Source organism: Pseudomassariella vexata (genome assembly GCF_002105095.1).
Source record: "Pseudomassariella vexata strain CBS 129021 chromosome Unknown BCR38scaffold_2, whole genome shotgun sequence".
Lineage (NCBI taxonomy): Eukaryota > Fungi > Ascomycota > Sordariomycetes > Amphisphaeriales > Pseudomassariaceae > Pseudomassariella > Pseudomassariella vexata.
In genome coordinates this window covers 3,059,930-3,082,967 of record NW_024467957.1, presented here as the reverse complement: position 1 = coordinate 3,082,967, position 23,038 = coordinate 3,059,930, and the positions used below count along the sequence as shown (strand labels likewise).

Here is a 23,038-nt window from a genome sequence, read left to right as displayed (position 1 = left end):
TAGCACAATGCCACTCCCTTCTTTACAGAATTAGCTACATTATCGGTATTGTCAGAAGGGACAGTTCCACGTCTCGTGCAGTGACGGAACTATTCAGAGCTTAAGCGGCCACGTCGAGGAGCCCCGGCATCGTAGCGATGACTCTAGATATAAATAATATAATATTAAATACGCCGTAGGTGTTAACCCTCGGTACCTCTACAAGTACTCCCTTAAGGGGCTATAGATGATATAGCGGGCCCTTAAGCCGCGTCGGGCGGTTATACAGGTAAACTTGTAGCCAAACGACTACTAAACCTCCTGTCCCTCCCTAAGTCTGTGCTACAACCCCTGCCTGAACTACCGATAAGCGTGGTAATGTGGCACTTAAATTCGTCCTCAGGGGTGGGATGCTGCTGATGTGCAGAAGATGCTCGACTATTTTTTTGTCGCGACAAGTCGTAGTATCTGCTAATTGGGGTTCTCGTCGAGCGTATACATCTCAACCATACGCTCAAGTGGATAGACCGTAACGTGATCTAGACGCTCGCAAGAATCGCGGCGAGAGGGGGTCCGATAAGGGGTCGGATTAACGATTCGAATTCTGGACCGGCTGTCGAGTTATATTCCGCCGACGTAGTGCTTGACGGTCGACTGGCTAGGATGCTCGTAATCCTAAACTGCACCAATCTCCCTATTATCGCTAGGTAGGCGAAGTCAACAAGGTGGGCAGCGCGCCGTAAGGGTTGACTAAACCCCCTTGTGTGTCAGCTGCGGGATTCGAACCCGCGACTCGTCACCGACCCAAGTGGGCGAGGCTCAAATCGGGACTTATCTACCAGCGAAGTGACCAACTACACCAGCCGACCTCTAGATATATAATTAGTACGAAGTGGATATTTTTTTCTGTGCTCGCGTGTCAGTTCTTGATGGCTGTACTGCTTCGCACAGTTGCTGATGGATGCGCGAGCGGGACTAAGGGATGGATTCCGCCCTTGAGGGGCCGTGACGCAGAATGGGTGCGACTGCCAAATGCGACGATTAAAATTAGCGTACGTGGTGCGTCAACTTAAGCGTCATGCCGTCTTCGTTGCCGTCTGCAAATTGCCTCTGCAGCTCGAACTTGGACGTTGTCGATAAGAGGTAGCAGCTGAAAAGCGAACGCCTTAACCCAAGTCATTGCAGCTAATCAGAGCCCACATGCACGAGGAGGAAAATGCATGGCGGGGTGTCGAGCGCGATTGATCATATCTTGCATGTGTTGTGGCCGACACCGTGAGAGGTTGCATGAAGTTGGAATTGGCAGCTCTCCGCATGCGAAATGTCGTTGAGCTCCGTGAGCGCTGTGATAGCCCGTAGTAATTCCGCGTAACCCCGGATGTCCACCTGGCCGCTCTTCCCATATCCACTACCAATCCCATGTAGCAGTCGAGACAGACACATTATTCCAGACGTTACCGGTGATGTGGAAGCTGTCCCACATATACGTGCTGCAATGTGACGATGTTGCAAGCGCTTAAAATTGCCATATCTGGAGGCTTTCTGAAGTGGGAATTATGGTGGGTTTCGTGCTTCCTCCAGTGGGTTCAACCCGCAAACGATTCATGATTTCCCCGCATCGTGGCTCCGGTCAGCGCACGATGGTTTGTTGTTAATACTTGGTTAAGGTGGGCATGATTCCATACCAGGACTCAGCTGGAGAATAAATTCTAAATCTTGTCATTTCCTAAGCCGAAGAAAATTACATGAACCTCTACCATTCCTCGCTCATTCTTGACCTTTGCGCATATCCGTCTTGTGCACGGTGTTTCAGTGCGCGGAGAGTTTGAGTATAATACGGAGCTCTCGGGGACCACCATCCAACCACACGTTCAATTGAAGTCGACAAGAAGCATCGGCAGCATGGGATCGAAACCACAAACATTGTTGGACGTGCTCCGCAGCCTCTCGGTTGTCGACAGTGATACCCTGAGTGACGAAGGTCGGCATTTCAGTACAAAACAAAGATTCGAACAACAGAACTCATTCAAAAACAGTGCCACGAGACTTGGGTCCTTTCGTTGACTGCACCTCCAATCAGGTGAGTCCTCTGTTGCGATAAATACGGATGCCGCCACGCAATGCCGCCACGCAACACTCCCACAGTCAAGCCAATCTGTTCAGAACTGATTCGAGCTAGGCCATTGCATATCATGAATTGATCCGAGTAGATGGCGACGGGAACCAAGTTCACGCCCAGCTTATTAAAGAAGCCATCGACTATGCTTCGTCAAAGCAGGCCTCATACCCAGGCGTGGACGTCGCGGAAGTGGCCGTTGAGTGCATGATGGTCAAGCTGGCGCTGAAGATCGTCCCGTACTTGACGGGATATTCTCACATCCAGACTAATCCGAAGTACTCCTACGACAAGCAGAAGACGATTGAGAATGGCCAGCGTACGAGGAACCCTTAAGGCTGTGTATCAAACTCGGCTAACAGTGATATCCCACAGGCATCGTGGCGATATTCAAGGACCTAGACCCCAGCTACGACGCCAAGAGGGTATGCATCAAGATACCATCAACGTGGGAGGGTATGCAAGCTTGTCGTGAGCTAGAGAATCAAGGAATTGCTACACTGGCGACCACCATGTTCAGCATGGAGCAGGCTGCACTCGCTTCACACGTCGGATGTACTTACATCGCCCCATACATCAACGAGCTTCGTGTGCACTTTGACGCCGGGTGAGAATCTGAACGAGCCTTGTTACTATTGATCCATGCTGATCCTCCCAGGTACATCGACGAGAACAAGGCATTCGACTTCTGTGGGTTGGCGCAGAAGTACTATGAGAAGATTGGAAGCAAAACACAGGTGCTGCCCGCGAGTTTGACATCCATCCAAGAGGTCATGATGCTGGCCGGAGCTCACCACATCACTGTTTCGCCTCATCTGTTGAAGAAGTTGGCTGAAACGCCAGCGAATCCCTGGGAAGGAGACACGGGATCTGTCTTCAAAGGGAAGGACGACGTGACGTTCGGAAACTTTGACAAGATCTTGAACGACGAGAGTGCATGGCGCCTAGCTTTCACTCGCAGCTCGAATGGCCGGATGGAGGAGAAAATTATCCAGGCCATCAACATCTTTTGCGACAAGCAAGATGGACTTGAGCAGCTTGCTCGGAAATGATAGGGTTACACCCGCAGGTCGAGACCGGCCGGCGTCTTCTTGAACGGACTCACTCCAGAAGTGATGTGATCTGGAGTGGTGTGAATCGTCCAGCGCAATAGTGCACTTAGGGGAGCAAGTAGATAAAAATGGTTGTCAGCCAATCGTACCAATTGGTAGGTCTGGTTTTCAGGATCTGAATCTCCTCGAACCGTCTCATCCAACCAGTTCAGACCCAGCAGTCACTGGGCTTGTACCATGTACTCCGCCATCCGCGTTATCGACAATGAGGATTTAGCAGTGGTAACGGGCTGCGTGTCAACGTACGTTTCTAGCTCAAAACCGAACAAGCACCTTGATACTGCGGTCAGACTTGCCCCTTAGTCTCCAAGGTACAACGGCGATGCCGAAAAGCTAGAACTGAGGGCATGGATTGCTTAGTTGCATGGCAGGTTCAGGCTGCAGAAGCGTGCTTTCCCCCACTTCCCATGCACTCGAAGCATCACCCCACCCACCATCCAGGGACCCTGAGATTCTGGTATATCGATACGGATGCATGTGGAGGTCGAGCTCTTGCCGATGTAGCCTTGACGGCGCGGATGGGATAGAGTGTGCTTCGTACGTGCTGGCACATTCGCTGTCATTGTTCGTCTTGAGCCCATCTGCGAGATCTGATGTGCGCCATGCAACCATGCAATGGCAGGCTTGAGGTCAAACGCAAGCTGCAAGCCATGAACTGTCTCGATTACTCGATGGAATAAAACCGCTTATCAGCCAAGATAAGGCAAAGAGATGATAATCTCACGCCTGCACTTTCTCCAGCTGAGATGATGGCCGGGGTGTTCTAAGCGTCGCGCACCCCACCCCATTGATGCTAGCGGCCTGTTCCTCTGCAATTCCGCCTGCCACTAAACCGAATGGAGCAAGTGCCGTGGACTCACAATTGAGGCTTTGGAGCTTGGGGAGGCTGATAAGAGGAGCTCCCGTGATTGGACTTCACCCTTGCCTGAAAGACGTCACCAAACTAACCCGTTTCCGCCTGGAGAGCGACGCAGCTCGGTATTGCTTTCGAATTTGAATCCTCGTTGCTACCATTCGCTACTCTTATCGGCCGTGTCTGTCCAGGCCTGCGGGACCTGCGGGACCTGCGAGGCAAGCGAGGACCCTATCCTGATCGTCTCTGATAGATGGTATCTAAGTTACACCCAATCCTACATATACGACATGTCATGGGTCACATGTGCGGCCAGGCGCAGGTTTAAGTCTGACTTGCATGCCAAAGATGATGGCAAACCACCGGGTGGGCGTGGGATTTATATATCTCCAATGGAACCCACTGCTCCGTCGTCCATGTCCAAGGAACCTCACCCATCCGCTCAGACTGACCGGAAGTGGCCATGAAGAAACCATCCGGTGCCGCCCTCAAGCGGCGATGCACATCGGTTCACGCCTGGGAGATTCCCAAACGGTCAAGCCATATCGCACCCGAACATGTCTGGACCAACCGTGATATGGACCCGACTCCGGTCGAGGACCAAACATGGACCATCTGGAGCATCATGGCGTATTGGGCAACCGATACCATCAACCTTGGCACCTGGGAAACTGCCTCGAGTATCTTGGCCGTGGGCCTGAGTTGGCGCGAAGCCATTCCGATCATGGTGGTCGGCACGTCTTGTGTTGCTGTGCCCATGGTGCTCAACGGTGCCATTGGCGCCAAACTCCACGTCCCCTTTTCCGTCATTGCCACCAGCAGCTTCGGGTACTATCTTCGGTACTTTTCTATCGTCAGTCGTTGTATTCTAGCCATGTTCTGGCTGGGTATCCAGGTAAGCAGTGCGGCCTCCGCCAAACCCGGTTGGCTTACTCAACATCTACCAGGGCGCCAACGGTGCTCAATGCATTACTATTATGCTCCGCGCTTGGGCGCCATCCTACAGTGACATCCCAAACACCCTGCCAGAATCGGCTGGTCTTCAATCTGTCGACATGGTATCGTACTTTTTGTTCTGGATCATTCAGCTTCCACTTCTTTTGATCCACCCCACCAAACTGCGATGGATCTTCATAGTCAAGCTCATCGGTGCGCCCATTGCTGCCATTGCTACCATGGGCTGGTGCGTCCACAAGGCCGGCGGTGGTGGCGACATCTTCGCCCTGAAGCCCACTGCCACCGGAAACGAGTACGCCTGGCTTTGGCTTTCCTGCATGTCGAGCGTAACTGGGTCATGGGCCACCCTAGCCGTGAACATCCCCGATTTCACCAGATACGCCCGATCTGCCAAGGGCCAGTTTATTCAACTACCCTTTCTTCCCATCATCTTCACTGTCTGCGGAATTCTAGGAATTGTCACCACGTCGGCCACCAAGGTATTTACCGGCGAATACATGTGGAACCCCCTTGACATCATTGCGCTGTGGTTGGATTACGGCGCGGGTGGAAGATGCGCGGCTTTCTTCGCAGCTCTCGCCTGGTATATCGCCCAGGTTGGCACTAACATCACAGCGAACAGCATCAGCGCTGCCAACGACATGACAGTGCTGTTCCCACGGTGGATCAACATCAAGCGCGGATGCATGATAGCCGCCGTCATCGCCGGCTGGGTCATGGTCCCCTGGAAAATCCTCAGTTCTGCTACTACATTTCTCGCCTTCATGGGAGGCTATGCCGTCTTCCTCGCTCCTATGGCAGGTATCATGGCTGCCGATTACTGGCTCGTAAAGAAGCAGCACATTGATATCCCAGCTCTGTACAATCCCCATGGCCGATACACCTACGTCGGGGGTTGTAACTGGCGGGCTGCGGTTGCCTTCCTTGTCCCGGTGGCTCCTCTGCTTCCCGGCCTGGGCCTCAGTATCAGCGGCCCGGGGGCCGTACATATCAGTGATGGGGCCAGAAACCTATACACTTTCGACTGGCTCTTTGGGTTTGTGGTATCCATCTTCCTCTACACTGCACTGAGTTGGGTTGCCCCGGCCAAGGAGACGCTTCTCAATGACACGGTATGGGATCTGGATAGCGCGGCTATTAACGCACATCCACGGGGAAGCGACGTGGAAGGCCGTCCAGGAAATTTCACCCCGACGGAGAAGATGCCTGAGAAAACAGCTCAGTTGGATGCCAAACCCTTCTGACCATACACCGTTGCATGGGCAAATCGTAAAGAATCGCAATGTTAGTTAACGCACAGAAACTGAAATGCCAATTTTATGTAGAAAGCATTGGGATTTATCAGTTGCTTAATCCATAATGATCTGAAGGGGCACGAAGCGATGCCCTGCTATGTTTTACCGGTTACTACACCTTCTCACCCTAGGAGTCTGTCGTGAAAATAAGTATGGTGCAAATAGGAGTTGAAAGTAAAGATTCAAGAACCTGTTTGTCAAGACTAACACCACGGTGCCTCAAGGGCCTGCTTTGATAAACAGGACCTGCATTTAAAATCTGGGATAACAGCTGCCTCTACAAAGAAAATAAAACCCTACTTGGCTTGCATGTGAACTGGTCTGTTTGATGGAAGGCGCGCCGTTGTGATGTGTAGCTAATATCTGCATATTATGCTAGTAGCGAGCACAATTGCGGGGCGCAACTAGTTCGCCACCCAACCAACAATAGGCCAACCCACAACTGCCTTAGCCTGCAAGAAAGCTAACATTTTGGACGAACTTGTTAAACTTTCCCAAAAAAGAAACAGAACTAGACGGACAGATCTGGCTTAACCATTTTCCCTTACATTCATCTGAACTCTCTGGGCGCACTTTGGAAGTAAAATCGTCAGGACGAACACCCCAGGCCCATCATGGGCGAGCTCCTCAAACGTTTTCGAGCAGAAGGCGGTGGAAGCTCCTCAATTCGTGAGCTTGTCGAACGCCGTAGACTGGGATTTGGCTTTCTCCAGAGCTTCTTCTCAAAATGGCTGAAAGTCGACCTCACCACCTTGGCCGTCATCCTAACCCTCTTCGGCGCCATTTCCTCGGGCACGCAGCAAGTCCGTGCCATAGCGCTGAGTGTCTACCGATGGATCACGAGATTCTTCACGGCCTCCGTCTCTATTCAAGGTAGTGATCGCCTAAACCGCGAGGTTCTAAACTGGATCGGCGCCCACGTGCTTCTCCAGCAAGAAACGCGCATCCTCACGGCCCGGTCGGAACCCATTCAGAATGACGCAATGCATTTTGGAAGAGGCCTTGTCAAGAGAATCGACTATTTTCACGAGAAGCGCCTCCCTATCCAGTATCTACCCACTTTCGGCATCACCTGGTTCTTCCACAACCGCAATGTATTCCTCGTTCGAAGGATTCCCGACGGCAGATCCTCTCGAGAAGGAGCGCTGGCCACCGAGATGCCGGATCAATACGTCGTGCCCCCGGCGGGAAACGAACCCCTTGTCGTCATGTGTCTGGGAAGATCCGTGGCGCCAATCAAGAAGTTCCTCGACGTCTGCCGTGATTTTGCCGACAAGCAGAGAGAATCCTTCACCACCGTTCGCGCGGCTCGTAATCAATATCACCGAGAGTCCTGGGATACAACCATCCTTCGGCCTATCAGACCGCTGGAGACGGTTCACATGGACATGAAGGTCAAGGATGAACTGGTCTCTGATATCGAAAATTACCTCAAACACTCGACAAGACGTTTCTACACCTCCCGTGGCATCCCCTATCGGAGGGGATATCTCCTGCATGGTCCCCCTGGCACGGGAAAGACAAGCTTGAGTCTGGCCCTTGCTGGTCGTTTCGGCCTCGAGCTGTACATCCTCCATCTACCCAGCCTTAATGCGGATGGGGAGCTGGAGCGTTTGTTCACCGTACTCCCTCCTCAGTGCATTGTCCTGCTGGAAGACATTGATGCAGTAGGAGTCAAGCGCCGTGTGGTTGAAGCAGATAAGGATGAGGACGGTACCAAGATGTTCTCCAACGTTCGCAGTGGAGGGGTTGGTAGAGTCAGTCTCTCAGGTCTCTTGAACGTGCTGGATGGGGTGACATCACAGGAGGGACGCATCGTTCTCATGACATCGAACATGGCCGACAAGCTCGACGAGGCGCTCGTGAGACCCGGCAGAATCGACAAGATGATTTTCCTCGGTCACATCTACCAGCAGGCAGCGGAAGAGATGTTCTTGCGCATGTACGCCCCAGACGCAAACGAGGAGCCCAACTTGGCCGAGACCTGTACAGTGGAGGTGGGAGAGGAAGAGCTGAAGAAGCTCGCGTCCGAGTTTAGCACTAAGGTACCCGACGATACGTTCACGCCCGCACAACTACAAGGATACCTTCTCAACCACCGCAACCGACCCGCTCGGGCCGTCGAGGACATCATCGCCTGGGTCCAGGAGGAACAGGTACGTATGGAACAGTCTAAGAAGCATGAGGCGGAAATGGCAGCGCTCGAAGCGAAACGCAACAAAGGAAGACTAGCACAGCAAAATCATAAGTTGGCTGCGATAGTCGCCGTTGAGCGTGGTGGCTCGTCGGAGTTGGGCTTTATTTCACAGCCTGGAGCGGGACCGGGGGACTTCCCTCCTCTGCATGAAAGTGCTTCTATGCCCGCTAGCTCCGGTGTTGGAACTGCGGTTACCCAGGGTGGTGATGAGACAGAAGAAGCGCAGGATGGAGGCAACCACAGAAGGACTGAAAACAGTCCGGGACTGGAAAAAGTCGGTACGGACGTCGAAACGGACCAGGCCGCCTCCCAAGACAGCGCGGTGGATGGCGAGGCGAGGCCGTAGATTGGTATGGCCGCTCCCGCTGCGTAAGATGGGCTCGGAAAGCAGTGGGGGCGATGAGAATTCAGTGCTTGGGAGTATGGAACAAAATAGGGGATTGTTTTACGAGGTATTCACTGTTATCAGCAGTCTGGTGTATCAATAGGTCGCTGCATGATAAGGTGCTTGGATTTGGTCTAGGGAGGTTACGGCGTCGTGGAAAATAGCATCCATGGCATATGAACTTGGTAAGTATCAGTACAGACAATAGAGTGTGTTTGATTACCTTTATGCAACAATCCAAGCCGCGTGCATAGAGTATCACTGGTATCATCTCCCATTTGCACGATCATTTCCTTCCTGCAATTTTTTTGTGTCCGCAGGTCGGAAGTATGAATGACGGACTTTCTATTCGGATTCTCGCAGCGAACGTGTGGTAGCCTAGAGCAATCGAATAATCATACCAAGTCTAAAGTGGGCCTACAGTGGAATAAATATCGAGCTATTCTACAAGAGGATGTTCCAACCTCTGCGGGCATTTGGACTTATTATTTCTCGAATCCTCTTGAGAAGCTGCGCCGAGGTTTCCATTGACTTTCGAGTTGGCATGTGAAATTCCTTCTCACGGACTAACCTGAAGATTTCCAATACCCAGCACCCCGCACGTTGTCGCAAACCAGGAATACAGCTATAGGACACCATCACCCACAGAAATCTTGATCGTTTTTGCCTACATGCTCTCATATACTAGGTTCATATAGGGTTGGCTGCATGCATGGTCCTTCCTTGCACGAGGCCGGGCACTAAGTGGGGTTTACAGCGGTATAGCGTAATGTATTCTGGCCAAGATACCAGTACAAGACCTGAACAGCATGTAAGTATAGTTATTTGGACTTTTTGCAAGCTTAAATAGGTTTCCTTGGGGCTGTAATGCTTAGTACAGCGCCGGCCCTACTATAGAGTGGAAATTTGGATTCGGCATTTCTACAGGCATCTGGCCGTTGTTCGCAGGTGCTTGTGCAGTTCCACACCACCACTGAGCCGGATTCCATTCAATCCGCCAATGATTCTGAGTACCAGAGTCCATCTTGATCATTCAATCCATCGTTTACTCACCAACCTCGAGATAACCAACTGGAGCTCAGGAGCACCTTCCAAAATCTTCACCCCCCTTTCTGACTCCGCTCAGCTTGAGGCGAAATGTGGGCGAAATGCCATGGAACAACTGGCAGACGTGTAGTTGAGACTCGACAAACACCCTTTTGCAATAACTGGGTCGTAGGTCGAGACTTCGCATCCAGCAATTCCTCCAAGCAACGAATGGTATAATAGTTGATCCAAATTATCTAAGCATTCTATGTAAAGCCTTACTAATAAACGAAACAGGAAAGTATCTAACGAATATTTGTGACATTGCCTTGATATATCGTTCCTCCGTGTATTATATATTTCCCGCCAAAGATAGATCCATGTTGAGTAAAACTCCTGTTCGGATGGTGGCTTATCCCAAACCTCTCTACAGCTAGATCCAGTGGTAAGCAATATTTCAGTGGAATGCCTGGGATAGATCGAATGATCACATAAAATCTTCAGTGAAAGGTCTTGCCTCATGAATAAGAGTCCGCAACCGCTCCTTCACGATGTGATAGGCATCTTGCCCCCTATCCTCGTACTTGACGAGTCCAGAATGATCTGTGTCGAATGGGATATTGTCTTCATCGGGCACCGCTGTCAAACCTGTGCTTGTTGCCGACTGCTTTGTTACCATAAGCGCCAATGGGCCAGACTTGCGTAACTTTCCATCTAGGTGCATCTGCTATTGTTAGCATTGTCGCCATAGACCAGAAGAGAGACCTGCCTCCACAGTTGTGCTCAATTTGCGTTCATAGAACGAGATAACTCGCTGTTGACCCTTGAAGCATCTAGCAAAATCGGCCGATAGCCTTCTTAAAAACGGGGATGGTTCCGACTCATTGTCCACAACTAAGGAATTGATTAAAGCCTGATTCGGCTGACCACTAATGATGCTCGAGAGCTTCTCATTTCGTAAACCATGATTTGGAACGCCAAAGAAGAGCAAGCCGTTACAGATCGTGTAAAGAAGCTTGTGTTCCTTGTTCACGTCAGGACTCCAATATGCGCGAAGCAATGCCTATATCAGTAAGCAGGCTGTTTAGAGCAGATAGATAGTGATCTTACCTCTTTAATCAGTAGACCACCAAGGCTATGGCCGATAAATACGACCGAGCGACGCTCCGTCTGCTATTATATTAGACCCAATTATGTTTTCTTGCAGTGGCGTACCTTGTCACTTGTTCGAAAAGCTATTAGGCTCTCCAACAATCGCTGTCCCAGGTCCTCGATCGAGGCTTTCGACGTATTCTTCAGTAGTGTGGTATCGTACCCATAGAGGAGAACTCGAACATTTGGTATGTCTTCGGGAAGCCAGTCGCGAAGCCAGATGTCGTTGCTCTTGGGAGATTTCCACGAACCGATCGCATGGCTTGCGAGGCCACGTACAGCGATGATACTACGGGTGTATCAATATGTAATTACCAATAACAGCTGGGCGAGAGAAATCGTCTACTTACTCACACTTTATAGCGCTTTTATCTTCGTAAAGTGGCGTGATACCGTAGAATGTGCAGTCGTAGCGATACGGGTGCTCGTCACTAGCATGTTTAAGTCGATATAGCAGTACATCCTCGGGCACACGTGTTCTGATCGTGACTGTGGCGCAAATAGAATACCGATCTTTTGGTACAAAAGAGCGTATAACCAGTTTATCGACGACATTCCGCAGATCTGGACTCTGGCTCGTTATGCATTCTAGATCACTTTCAAATGCGTCGCGCGAGCTCCTAATTGGAATCCCATCTACACGCAAAGTCAGATATCTGGGCGTCTCGATATGGGGTCCGGTGCTATCTTGATCAGAGGTTAAGTAGCCCGTTACCGATCGCCGTGATTGTTGGCGGAAAGCGTAGGTAAGCAGTGTAAGGATAATAGGCACCGAGAGCGTAAACACCAATTCCTGGAGTGATATCAATAGGATATCCACGTTCCCCTAACTAGGGGGACGACGTGGATATCCCCGTATGTGTGTCGGGGGCCCGGGCGTCAGCCAAAGTCATCCCGAGTCAGCGGGACCGCGAATACCATGATATAATAGTCATGTAGAGTTTAACATGGTTAACGTTCAGATGAAAGTATATATGTGATTATGTGAAGATGCTCAGCTACCTGGTAGTGCGGGGCAAAGTTCCTTATTAGTCGCTGAGAAAAGGGGCTCGTTTAGCTTACAGACAGGGTAGCGATAGCGACTGAGCCGAAAAAGCAGCGCAATACCTACGCTCATGTCCCGGAAAGCTTCACCGGGTCTAAGCTAGATATGGAACAGCCCAGAGCTTCGAAGCTCTACGAATAGTACTACTGTAGCTTCGGGATACACAGCCTTGCAGTCAACCCTACACATCTAGCGAATCTGCCTTGCCCATAGCTTCCTTGCATTTTCTTTACCAAGGTCTATTATTCAATATAGCATTGTCGCCAGATGTAGCCACTAATTTTAGGCAATATGCATTCTGTTGGACTGGTTGACAACGCTACCTCGCAACCTTCGGACACAACACGGCTTCCATGAATCGGCGACTGGCATGGCTTTCCCAAGAAACTCTCTCCACAAGAACAAAAGGACGAGAAAGTCAGGCAACCTTTCGGGTAATGAGGCTGGGAAGACCGGAATAGCGACTTGTCTCTGAACGGCCTATAGTATGAGAGTGTCCAGCACATCCAAAGGTGATGGATTTGTATTTCTGTGTGATTAGACAAGGGTTTCTGACGTGGCCGACTGTCATGCCACCTTCAGAAGACGCATCGGTGCACCCTGGTTTAGGTGTGCTGCACAGCCGCATGACCGGTGAAGATAATCCCGCCGCAAGGCGATCTCTACTGTCTCAAGACTCTATTTAAATACAGCCGTTGTCCCGGATCTCACAAGCTTTTCCTTCTCTTCCGTCCCAGAAGCGACGGCAAACTTTCCGAAAACATGGTTCGCCAAATCTACCCCTGTTGCCTAAAGGGCTACTGACTAATAACACTTCAGGCATCTCCCAATTCAAGTGTCAAGAGAAACACCCTACCTGATGAGCAAAGGGATGTAAAATCGATAAAATGACTATATAGCGGCGCTGACAAGTAGAACAGCCACGATTTCTCTATCCGCTATGAATCAACTACATTATGCGCCAAGACCGGAGTCCCCGCATCCTCCTCGGGTATACGGATCAAACTAGGAGGATCTATATTCTCGAGCTTCGGCCTCACTACGACTCAACGCGGATCTGCAGTCGGCTGGTGTAGTTGGTCACTTCGCTGGTAGATAAGTCCCGATTTGAGCCTCGCCCACTTGGGTCGGTGACGAGTCGCGGGTTTGACACACAAGGGGGTTTAGTCAACCCTTACGGCGCGCTGCCCACCTTGTTGACTTCGCCTACCTAGCGATAATAGGGAGATTGGTGCAGTTTAGGATTACGAGCATCCTAGCCAGTCGACCGTCAAGCACTACGTCGGCGGAATATAACTCGACAGCCGGTCCAGAATTCGAATCGTTAATCCGACCCCTTATCGGACCCCCTCTCGCCGCGATTCTTGCGAGCGTCTAGATCACGTTACGGTCTATCCACTTGAGCGTATGGTTGAGATGTATACGCTCGACGAGAACCCCAATTAGCAGATACTACGACTTGTCGCGACAAAAAATAGTCGAGCATCTTCTGCACATCAGCAGCATCCCACCCCTGAGGACGAATTTAAGTGCCACATTACCACACTTATCGGTAGTTCAGGCAGGGGTTGTAGCACAGACTTAGGGAGGGACAGGAGGTTTAGTAGTCGTTTGGCTACAAGTTTACCTGTATAACCGCCCGACGCGGCTTAAGGGCCCGCTATATCATCTATAGCCCCTTAAGGGAGTACTTGTAGAGGTACCGAGGGTTAACACCTACGGCGTATTTAATATTATTAATTTATATTCTCGAGCAAAATCACTCTAAGGGGCAAGGCATCCGTAAATCAAGGGAACAAGATTATAAATATTGAGCATGGACTTATCGAGACAGAAGGATCAAAGTTTGAAGGAGAGATCGATGCAGAGGAAGAGACAAAGCTGGAACAAAGTGATGAGATCAATGGGCATAAGTGTACTGATGTTACTAATTGATGACCATGGGTAACTTGAACGGGAGCATAGTAGTTCGATCAATATGACATAAACCTGGGACTATTCGACAGATGTATTGATATACAATGAGTGATAGTACCTCCATACACTTACAGACCGACATCGTTTTAGTATTTGCTTTGTTTTCCGTTTGATACCAGAGGTACATACTGATAGTACCATTGGCAAAAAGTGCACTTTCATCCTTTCCCCTCCATCAGGCTGCTTGACACGTTGCACCAGCCTGCTTAGCCATCAGTCTAGGCTCACCCACCATACTGGGCAGAACACACTTGATCCTCAGGCCTCACTTTGATGGCTGCATTCCCCTTTTTAGTTTCAGTTTCTTATTCAAATGGCTAAAATTCTCGCTCTTTGTTATGCAAATATGTGTCACAATCAGAGCTCATCAGACAGGTTTTTACTTGATATATGTGCATCAGCTAAGTTGAACTGAAGAACGCATGCTAAAGAATCGGCCACGCAGGGGTCGCGTATTTGGCGCCGACGGTAGGAAGCGCCCAAAACTAAGCTTCGGCCTCACTACGACTCAACGCGGATCTGCACAAGAGGGCGAATATCAGCTGGGAGAAAATATGTCCCTCCATCAGGGGAACGACATATATAATATTAATAGCGTATATTTCCATCACTGCGATAATATCGTGGCAAGCAGTATGTTGATTTAGTACAGCTTGAAAGACTACTGCTAATTCATAGCTCTTAGAACACGGATCGACGACCATCTCTAGTTTCCACTCCCTAGTCCCGCTTGAGCGAAACAACGGCTTTCTCGGATGTGAATGATCTTAAACCAATTGCTCGAATGGATACCACCAAGCATCAACGAGAATGATGGTCAAAGATTCGCCATTAAAGGCCTTGATGGTATTGTCAAGAGTCATATCGCACTCGCGGCTGCCTACAAAGTGCATAAAGAGCATGAGGACTGCCCTGTCTTCTGGGTCCCGGCCGTGGATGCTACTCGTTTTGAGAATGCCCTACGGCGAGATTGGTGAATTTCTTGGCGTGAAGGGGCTTGGAGATTCCCAGGCAGATGTCAAGTCACTTGTCAAATCTGCCCTCAGCCTTAATAGTGCAAGAAATTGGCTCTTGATCGTTGATAACGTCGACGACTTGAAGTATTTCTCTGGTACTCCACTCTTTGACTTTCTCCCAATGAGCAGGAAAGGCTCGATATTGTTCATAACAAGCAGCCATCATTCGCTGTGCAATTCAATACCAGGGAGCGGATCATCACTCTGCATGAAATGAGCAGGCAGGAAGCTACTGATTTATTGCAGAAGGGCCTGGAGAAACACCTGCTTCGCGACGCAAAAGCCACGAAGGATCTCCTTGGCTTTCTAGCGCACTCTCCCCCCACCTGCCACTGAAGCAATGAAGAATTGATTGAGCTACTTAGCGAAGGCTTTGATGATCGGGATCTGTAAAGGTCCAATCAGACCGCAAGCGCCAGGAACGCAGTCATTCCAACTCGGCTAATTTTGTTCGAGCAGATCTCACAAGATATGCCACTTGCCGTGCGGTATCTCAGATTCATGTGCTCCTTAGTACAGAAAGATATCCTGTTATTATTACTCTCTCCAGGGAGGAACGATTTAGAGGTGAAAAAGGAACCTGGTATTCTAAATGGACGCCTTTTTAGTCGAACGAGTCGCACCAGACTCTTTTGATTTTCACCGACTTGTTCAACTAGCGATGCATAACTGGTTAAAGGTTCAAGGAAGGATAGAAGAATGCATCCTGGACACCATACAGCATCTTTTGGACCAATTCCCTTCACGAAGCACGATAATAAAGAGACATGGATAAGGTATCTGCTGTCACGACCTGGGTTGCATCGCATTGGTAGAGACCTCGATTAGGTGCTATCGACGAAGATTCTACTCTAAGGAGCGAAGGAAAGAAGATCACAAACTTAGGTTTGAGGGAGCGCGACTAAGTCATCCACGCTTGGCGGGGCTCCTACAAGGGTTATGATTGGCTTCCCATCTGACACTGCCATGGCAGGTGTTCCAGCTGTAGGTCACCTGGTTGTAGTGAGTCTGCGAGGGTTGACCTTCACATCTGCTACATATGCAAAAAGCCTCAGAGTCTCGAAAGAATCGTCTTAACGAAGAGTACAAAAGGAATATTCTATTTCATATTGGAGACAGTAATTCCTTGCTTGGGAAGTATAAGGAGGCCGAGGAGATACACTGGGAGACACTCGAGCTTAAGGAGAAGGTACTGGGCAGAGAGTATCCTGTCACACTCGGCAGCATGAAAAACCTCGCGGATGTTGACGACGGGCAGTGAAACCACCCGCAGGTTTAAGGTGTAAGATGATGGCAACGAATAACAAGATCCTCAACAAGACCTTACTATTCGGGAGGTGGAAAGAAATAACAAGATCAAGAGCTCCTTGCCCTGATCGGAACGACAAGTACCTCAACAGGTACTAATAACTGTAGCCTCAGCAGGCTGGGGAAGAAAGGGAACCTCAACAGGTCCTTGAACAATCACCTCAACAGGTGAAAGGTGGGAACAATGGCCTCAGCAGGCACAATCAGATCTATAGGGGCAACAAAAGTACCTCAACAGGTACGTCAGACATTGAATGCCTGTCCAAGTAAAGAGAAATTGGTTCAGATTACTGTGGAAAAGGCCGCTTGAATTTCTATCCTTTTTCTCAAGGGAGTGACTATGTACATAAGGTCTCAAATACCCTTCAAGAACGCGCTTACATAACTCGTCTGAAACCGGAAAAAAAACGAAAATGAGCACCCAAAAACCCTAACCCCACGTCAATGTATGATGCCAGGGGAAGTACAAGGAGGCTGAGGCGATACATCCAGAGACACTCGAGCTTAGGGAGAAGGCGTTAGAGAACGTCCCTACATACTCGACAGCCAGGGGAAATACGAGAATGCCGAGAAGATGCACCGGGAGACACTCGAGCTAAAAAAGAAAGTGCTAGTCAGAGAGCATCCATCCACGCTGATCAGCATGGACAACCTCGTAAGAGTTCTTAAAAGTCGGGGAAGCATGAGCAAGATAGGGAAATTAAAAATGAGTTATAGGAGTGCAGTAGTCTAATTGTGGACTGGTTGAATAGCTTCAGAGTTCTTCTTTCTTCTAAAGCTTAGTAGTTTTGTAGAATCTACGCAATTTACGCAGCAATTAGATAACTTGTCGCTAGAACCAGTATGTATGCCTAACAATACTGTATTATTTCTATCTTTCCTAATCGAGGCTCGGCAAGCACACACTAAGCAAAAGCTAAACTCTACTTCGACGGTTTTCCTTAAGGCGAATTCGGTCCTTAATAGCATACCTCCACTCCTTAGCTATCTTGTAAATGACGAGGAAGCATAAATGGAAAAACATTCCGCAGAAAAAAACCATCATTGCTACGCTAAACCATAAAGCAGCCGATAGTATCGTATAAACGGTATTATCTGCCTGGCCCTGAATAACAGTTACGGAGATTTGTAATCCGTTCAAGATAACAGAAACAACACCGATAATAAACAAAATAGGACCATAGAAACGAGCAAAATATGTTCCATATTGATATTCGACGCGGTGAAAGTGCAACTTTTGAAGGAGAAGCGGAGCGTAGAAATTCAATCTCGTTAACCGAATCTCGCCATAGGCATAGCGTGGGGAGACTTCAAAGTCGCGGATATTGGCTAGGCTCGAGACGAAGTTGCAGAACTGCTCCCAGGTGATATCAGTCGGAATCAGACGAAGGCTCGGATCTTGCGCGATGCGAAAGTCGGACTCGTATCGTATCAGATAGTAATAAAATAATATTAAATACGCCGTAGGTGTTAACCCTCGGTACCTCTACAAGTACTCCCTTAAGGGGCTATAGATGATATAGCGGGCCCTTAAGCCGCGTCGGGCGGTTATACAGGTAAACTTGTAGCCAAACGACTACTAAACCTCCTGTCCCTCCCTAAGTCTGTGCTACAACCCCTGCCTGAACTACCGATAAGTGTGGTAATGTGGCACTTAAATTCGTCCTCAGGGGTGGGATGCTGCTGATGTGCAGAAGATGCTCGACTATTTTTTTTGTCGCGACAAGTCGTAGTATCTGCTAATTGGGGTTCTCGTCGAGCGTATACATCTAAACCATACGCTCAAGTGGATAGACCGTAACGTGGTCAGACGCTCGCAAGAATCGCGGCGAGAGGGCGTGCTGCGCGCCTTCTATCGTGAGGGGACGGGTTCGCCGACGAGCGTTATCGGAAAGGCGAGGTCCGATAAGGGGTCGGATTAACGATTCGAATTCTGGACCGGCTGTCGAGTTATATTCCGCCGACGTAGTGCTTGACGGTCGACTGGCTAGGATGCTCGTAATCCTAAACTGCACCAATCTCCCTATTATCGCTAGGTAGGCGAAGTCAACAAGGTGGGCAGCGCGCCGTAAGGGTTGACTAAACCCCCTTGTGTGTCAGCTGCGGGATTCGAACCCGCGACTCGTCACCGACCCAAGTGGGCGAGGCTCAAATCGGGACTTATCTACCAGCGAAGTGACCAACTACACCAGCCGACAGATAGTAATATGTACGGAGATAACCTAGCGCTGCTCGGTGTATTCGCGTTCGTTTGGATATATCGTTGTTCTTGTCGTTGCAAAGATAGTCTTGCCAAAATGCGTACGACATGATATAGCGGGGAAGTGGTTTTATAAAGATTCGGTCGTAGATCCATACGAGATGTAGCTTTGGATCCTCCGTAATAATAACGGTTCGCCGTTTCACTAACTGCCGATGGAGTGGGGAGATGTTCCGGCTGTCCTGTTTTGACATCCACCAAAGCTTGTCTGCCATCCGATCTAGATCGTCCGAGAAGAACTCCTGGCTGAGGAAGTCCCATACTGTGCGTCGATCCTGCAGCGAGATCTGGGGGTACCCTGGTAGGTATTGGCGTGGGGTTGAAGAGGACCCTGAAGGCTGATCCAAACCCCAGCTTAGCTGATGTGTTAACGCGAAAGGTGGGTCATTTGATTGAGACATTGTAGTGGATGCCGTGGTGAGGGGATGAGCGATCGAGCGAGTATATATATTCGTTCGTTATCTGATTTATACAAGCGCCAGCAGCGAGGTTATTATGAAAGAAGTCTAAGATGTTTTCTTCTTTACATCAGGCTGAGACGCATAGTCCATCTATGTGACGTGGCAAACTTCCCCGCTTCTCAGCCGCTCTTCTGGTTAGCCTCGCTGGGAAAAAGCCCAATTGTCTGTCTTTCGAGAGGATTGGTTCCAGATAATAATTGATCTCCCTCGTGTAGCTTTTCCCTCCTTTCTATGTCTATCCTCATCTTCACCTTGATTGCCTGTCGAGAACCAAAGTCCCGAAGACACCGTGTTCTACGTGACATCTCTTTTGACCAGCAAAATCTGTGACTATCCGCCAGGGTCTAGATGCACGATCCATGGAAGTGGATTTCATCGGTATCAGAACCCGTGCGACCTCCGTGCGACCGGACACAAGCCGGTCAAGATTTTGAAGGAACCCCTACGTCCCCAACGCGCCTCTCATGGATGGATACGCTGACTCCACCGAGGATGTGGAGGGCTTGAGGCGATCGCGAACCGCGCTTGATCAGTACGAGTCTACTTACCCTGGCCAATTCGATATAACCAGCGGTGCACGTGTTCATGTCGGAAACACGATAAATTACGATAAGGGGAATGATGACACTGCAAAGAAATGCCGACGGGACCTCTTCCTGACCGATCCGCTCGAAGATAAGAATAATTTGAAACGGAAGAAGGGCAATCGTGCTCCGAACACATGCGAATGGATTCTTGACACCGAAGAGTTGGCTAAATGGCAAGATTCCGGTCCAATTATATGGCTATATGGGTATCCCGGGACAGGGAAATCGACCATGTCAATATTCCTTACCGAGAAGCTATTAGAACTCTTCCTTCTAGAGAAGGCAAGACTGTCTTGCCATTCTTCTGTGATTCGAGCTTTGAAACGCGCAGGACAGCTACTGCAGTTATGCGAGGTCTTCTCTACCAGCTCGTTACGCAGCATCCATCACTCCTCCGATATCTCCTGCCACAATATCACGATCGTGGGAGAAATCTATTCGCGTCGTTCGACGCTCTTTGGGCGACCTTTATGGACGCCGTGGCAGATAAAGATACGGGTGAAAAGCTTTGCATTATCGATGCCCTAGATGAGTGCGACCAGGAATCTCAGGAGACGCTACTGAAACAACTTCGGAAGTCGTTCGGTCCAGACGGCCGCTCGGTCTATACACCGAACATCCGGATTCTCATAACCAGTCGACTCTACACAGAGATCAAGGAATACCTCGAGGAATTTGCTAAAAAAGACATAGCGTCCTATCCACAGGCAAAAGAGGACATCATACGTCTCATCGACAGCAAATCAGCGTATCTTCAGAAAAAGAAAGGATACACAGACCATACTAAAGAGAAAGTGAAAGCGGTACTCCGAAGCAAGGCAGAGGGTACTTTTCTTTGGGTCGGCATAGTTTGCGAGGAACTAGATCGAGTCGCGTCAAAAGACGCCACCAAGCTTCTACAAGACTTGCCAAAAGGACTCGATGGAATATATGCGAAGCTTTTGCAATTAGCCTTTACTAAAACTAACGATCAACAAATAATTGAATCTATCTTGAACTTCGTTACGGTATCCTTGCGACCTCTCACCCTACTAGAGCTTTCAGAAGCTTGCCGACTACACAAAGACAAAAACGAAAAAGAACGAGTCGAGTACACACGCGATAATGTGAACTCTTGCCGATTGATGCTCGTTGTTCAACACGAAAAAGTCCTTCTACTCCACCAGTGAGTGAAGGATTTCCTCCTCAATCGTGGCCGCTTTGACGAGTGTAAATCACATGCCGAACTTGCATACCGATGTATAGATCGACAACTATATTTCAGAACAGAGCGGAAGGACCCTATGAACAATGAATTACTATCCTACTCGACGCAATTCTGGCCTGAACATGCAAAGTTAGCAGCCGAGGAATTCTGTATTCTGGAACACCACATTGAATTCTTTACTCTCCAGTCAAGCTCTCGGGAGGCTTGGAGAGATCGATATCGAGGAAAATATCAAACGACCCTTCCGAAATATTTTTCTATTTTCCATATTGCTGCACAATGGGACATCCCAATTATTGTCAATCATATCTTCTTGGAGGAAACAAATCACGATAACGCAATGAGCAGGTATCGGAAAATAGGTGAATTTGACGACATAAAATATCTTGATAGTGACAGGCAGACACTGCTTAAAGTGGCTGCAAGCTTTGGAAGCATTCGCGTTATCAATTGTTTCCTACAATGGGGAGTCAAGGCAATGGACATCACGGAGAAGGTGATCAAGGCCGCAGCTGAAAATAAGTACAGCGGTAAAGAAGTGATGGCCCTGCTTCTCGACCGGAGAGGAGACCAGATTACTATTACAGAGGAGGTGATCAAGGCCGTAGCTGAAAACGAGGACAGCGGTAAAGAAGTGATGGCCCTGCTTCTCGACCGGAGAAGAGACCAGATCACTATTACGGAGGAGGTGGTCAAAGCCGCAGCTCAAAACCTTATACGGGGAAAGGAAGTAATGGCCCTGCTTCTCGACCGGAGAGGAGACCAGATGATACGTGACCCCATGGGAGGTTACCCTAAAACGATAGATAAGATAGATAAGATAAGATAAGAGCTATAAAAGAGCTCTGCCAGGTCAAAGCCGCAGCGTAAATGAAGAAAATAGCGTTGGGTTTCTGATATTACTTTTTTATTTTATTTTATTTTTAATCTCGTTGATTATATTGCCTTATAGAAGCATACGGCGTATGAATGCAGTGAATTAAATATGAAAAGAAGGTAACAGGGCCTATGGTGTCAGATACAAGGGGTCACGAGATGTACCAAGAGCCACGTGATTACCAGCCACTGGGTCCTGGCCAGACATCCATCTGCAGAGCAGAAAGACAGAGATCAGATACAACAATCAATCTATCACATTGAACTGTCAGATTACCGTAATATCAAGGTCAAAATAAGGTCACATCGCAAGATACGTGAATATCCGACATACGGTAAGGGGTAAATTCCGTCTAGTTTCTTCCTCCGTAAATACTGAAAACCAGACACCATCAAACCGGGCAACGCCAACTTGAAGAGCAAAAAGGCGAGGGAAGTTCCTGAAGCTATCAACCAGTAAAATATGGCGCCGGATTTTGTTCAACGTGTTGTAGCTCGTAGGGAAGATAGGTTGGTCAAGAATATCATGCCTCTAATTCAAGGGGATGGAATTGACTTCTTGCGATTTTAGCTGGTCAAATATGTTATTGACGGTCATAAAGCTGGTCTTCAGGACTTTGTTCTTTATAGCTTGAGTTAAGATGAGACTGGCGAAGCAGAAAGTACAGTTAGGCACGAGGGCGATAGAAAATCTGATATTTTAGAAGCAAGTTAAATCAGTACTGGCCAGCTTAGTGTTATCGTAAAGATATTGATAGAGTGACGAGGTTAGTCACAACCATAAATTACAAGATGCCAATAATTATATATCGTACAAGAAGTAAACTTGACCTCCCAGATTTCTCTGAAACCGGGGGCGTGTGTGGAATCATTCGAACGATCGTGGATGTTTAATAATGAAATGCCTTCGTCCGTCAGCATTACGTCAGTCTGACAACCAGTGTTTGCTAATACTGAACCCTCCATGATGAGTAAGTAACCGAATAAAATAGGAATCACATTCCTAATTTTTTCGGTTCAGCTTACTGTTATACTCGCGACTGTGTAGTTTTTTGTGTTACAAGTATGAGAAAGATTGGGACGTGAAACAGTGATCACACGTGCATAAAAATAGGCAACAGTATCAACGTTGAGCAAAGTAAATATATGTATACATGTGAAGAACTTGTTTCGCAAGATCTCCCGTTCTTCATAGTTACAAAACTAGGGGAAACATGGCATGTGTGCTA

At 48.9% G+C, this 23,038-nt stretch overlaps 7 protein-coding genes and 2 non-coding genes across 9 annotated transcripts; 5 read left to right on the top strand and 4 right to left on the bottom strand.

Moving 5' to 3' along the window:
- Nucleotides 1–744: 744 nt before the first annotated feature.
- On the bottom strand, nucleotides 745–847 carry BCR38DRAFT_t55. The gene has a single exon. It is a non-coding gene; the product is annotated as a tRNA-Thr (tRNA).
- A 1,034-nt stretch (nucleotides 848–1,881) lies between these two features.
- On the top strand, nucleotides 1,882–3,147 carry BCR38DRAFT_455141 (transaldolase; the record flags this gene model as incomplete). Its single annotated transcript, XM_040861767.1, has 5 exons — nucleotides 1,882–1,960; nucleotides 2,016–2,059; nucleotides 2,159–2,414; nucleotides 2,471–2,702; nucleotides 2,754–3,147. 5 exons carry the CDS (start codon nucleotides 1,882–1,884, stop codon nucleotides 3,145–3,147), a joined length of 1,005 nt encoding a protein of 334 aa, XP_040720301.1.
- A 947-nt stretch (nucleotides 3,148–4,094) lies between these two features.
- BCR38DRAFT_105016 (NCS1 nucleoside transporter) lies at nucleotides 4,095–6,388 on the top strand. Its single transcript, XM_040853326.1, has 2 exons — nucleotides 4,095–4,955; nucleotides 5,008–6,388. The coding sequence occupies exons 1-2, from the start codon at nucleotides 4,524–4,526 to the stop codon at nucleotides 6,259–6,261; spliced, it is 1,686 nt and encodes a 561-aa protein (XP_040720300.1). The 5' UTR covers nucleotides 4,095–4,523; the 3' UTR covers nucleotides 6,262–6,388.
- Nucleotides 6,389–6,779: 391 nt separating this feature from the next.
- Nucleotides 6,780–9,080, top strand: BCR38DRAFT_421816 (P-loop containing nucleoside triphosphate hydrolase protein). The gene has a single exon (XM_040859467.1). It carries the CDS (start codon nucleotides 6,927–6,929, stop codon nucleotides 8,853–8,855), a length of 1,929 nt encoding a protein of 642 aa, XP_040720299.1. The 5' UTR covers nucleotides 6,780–6,926; the 3' UTR covers nucleotides 8,856–9,080.
- A 1,167-nt stretch (nucleotides 9,081–10,247) lies between these two features.
- BCR38DRAFT_471661 (uncharacterized protein) lies at nucleotides 10,248–12,745 on the bottom strand (the record flags this gene model as incomplete). Its single annotated transcript, XM_040862875.1, has 8 exons — nucleotides 10,248–10,353; nucleotides 10,438–10,644; nucleotides 10,690–10,983; nucleotides 11,031–11,090; nucleotides 11,136–11,361; nucleotides 11,423–11,759; nucleotides 12,135–12,216; nucleotides 12,674–12,745. The coding sequence occupies 8 exons, from the start codon at nucleotides 12,743–12,745 to the stop codon at nucleotides 10,348–10,350; spliced, it is 1,284 nt and encodes a 427-aa protein (XP_040720298.1). The 3' UTR covers nucleotides 10,248–10,347.
- A 3,299-nt stretch (nucleotides 12,746–16,044) lies between these two features.
- BCR38DRAFT_421812 (uncharacterized protein) lies at nucleotides 16,045–16,399 on the top strand. The gene has a single exon (XM_040859466.1). The coding sequence runs from the start codon at nucleotides 16,150–16,152 to the stop codon at nucleotides 16,369–16,371; it is 222 nt and encodes a 73-aa protein (XP_040720297.1). The 5' UTR covers nucleotides 16,045–16,149; the 3' UTR covers nucleotides 16,372–16,399.
- Nucleotides 16,400–18,506: 2,107 nt separating this feature from the next.
- On the bottom strand, nucleotides 18,507–19,169 carry BCR38DRAFT_104995 (uncharacterized protein). Its single transcript, XM_040853325.1, has one exon. It carries the CDS (start codon nucleotides 19,077–19,079, stop codon nucleotides 18,579–18,581), a length of 501 nt encoding a protein of 166 aa, XP_040720296.1. The 5' UTR covers nucleotides 19,080–19,169; the 3' UTR covers nucleotides 18,507–18,578.
- Nucleotides 18,513–18,615, bottom strand: BCR38DRAFT_t54. The gene has a single exon. It is a non-coding gene; the product is annotated as a tRNA-Thr (tRNA).
- Nucleotides 19,170–19,603: 434 nt separating the features above from the next.
- Nucleotides 19,604–22,269, top strand: BCR38DRAFT_405961 (uncharacterized protein; the record flags this gene model as incomplete). Its single annotated transcript, XM_040858003.1, has 5 exons — nucleotides 19,604–19,932; nucleotides 20,004–20,891; nucleotides 20,991–21,663; nucleotides 21,937–22,144; nucleotides 22,196–22,269. The coding sequence occupies 5 exons, from the start codon at nucleotides 19,604–19,606 to the stop codon at nucleotides 22,267–22,269; spliced, it is 2,172 nt and encodes a 723-aa protein (XP_040720295.1).
- Nucleotides 22,270–23,038: the final 769 nt, after the last annotated feature.

Bases quoted from the DNA above. Each gene is read 5' to 3' on its own strand.
- BCR38DRAFT_105016 (XM_040853326.1), top strand. From the start codon at position 4,524: ATGAAGAAACCATCCGGTGCCGCCCTCAAGCGGCGATGCACATCGGTT. The intron at 4,956-5,007 runs GTAAGCAGTGCG...AACATCTACCAG, and splicing joins TGTTCTGGCTGGGTATCCAG to GGCGCCAACGGTGCTCAATG.
- BCR38DRAFT_421816 (XM_040859467.1), top strand. From the start codon at position 6,927: ATGGGCGAGCTCCTCAAACGTTTTCGAGCAGAAGGCGGTGGAAGCTCC.
- BCR38DRAFT_421812 (XM_040859466.1), top strand. From the start codon at position 16,150: ATGCAAAAAGCCTCAGAGTCTCGAAAGAATCGTCTTAACGAAGAGTAC.
- BCR38DRAFT_104995 (XM_040853325.1), bottom strand. From the start codon at position 19,079: ATGTCTCAATCAAATGACCCACCTTTCGCGTTAACACATCAGCTAAGC.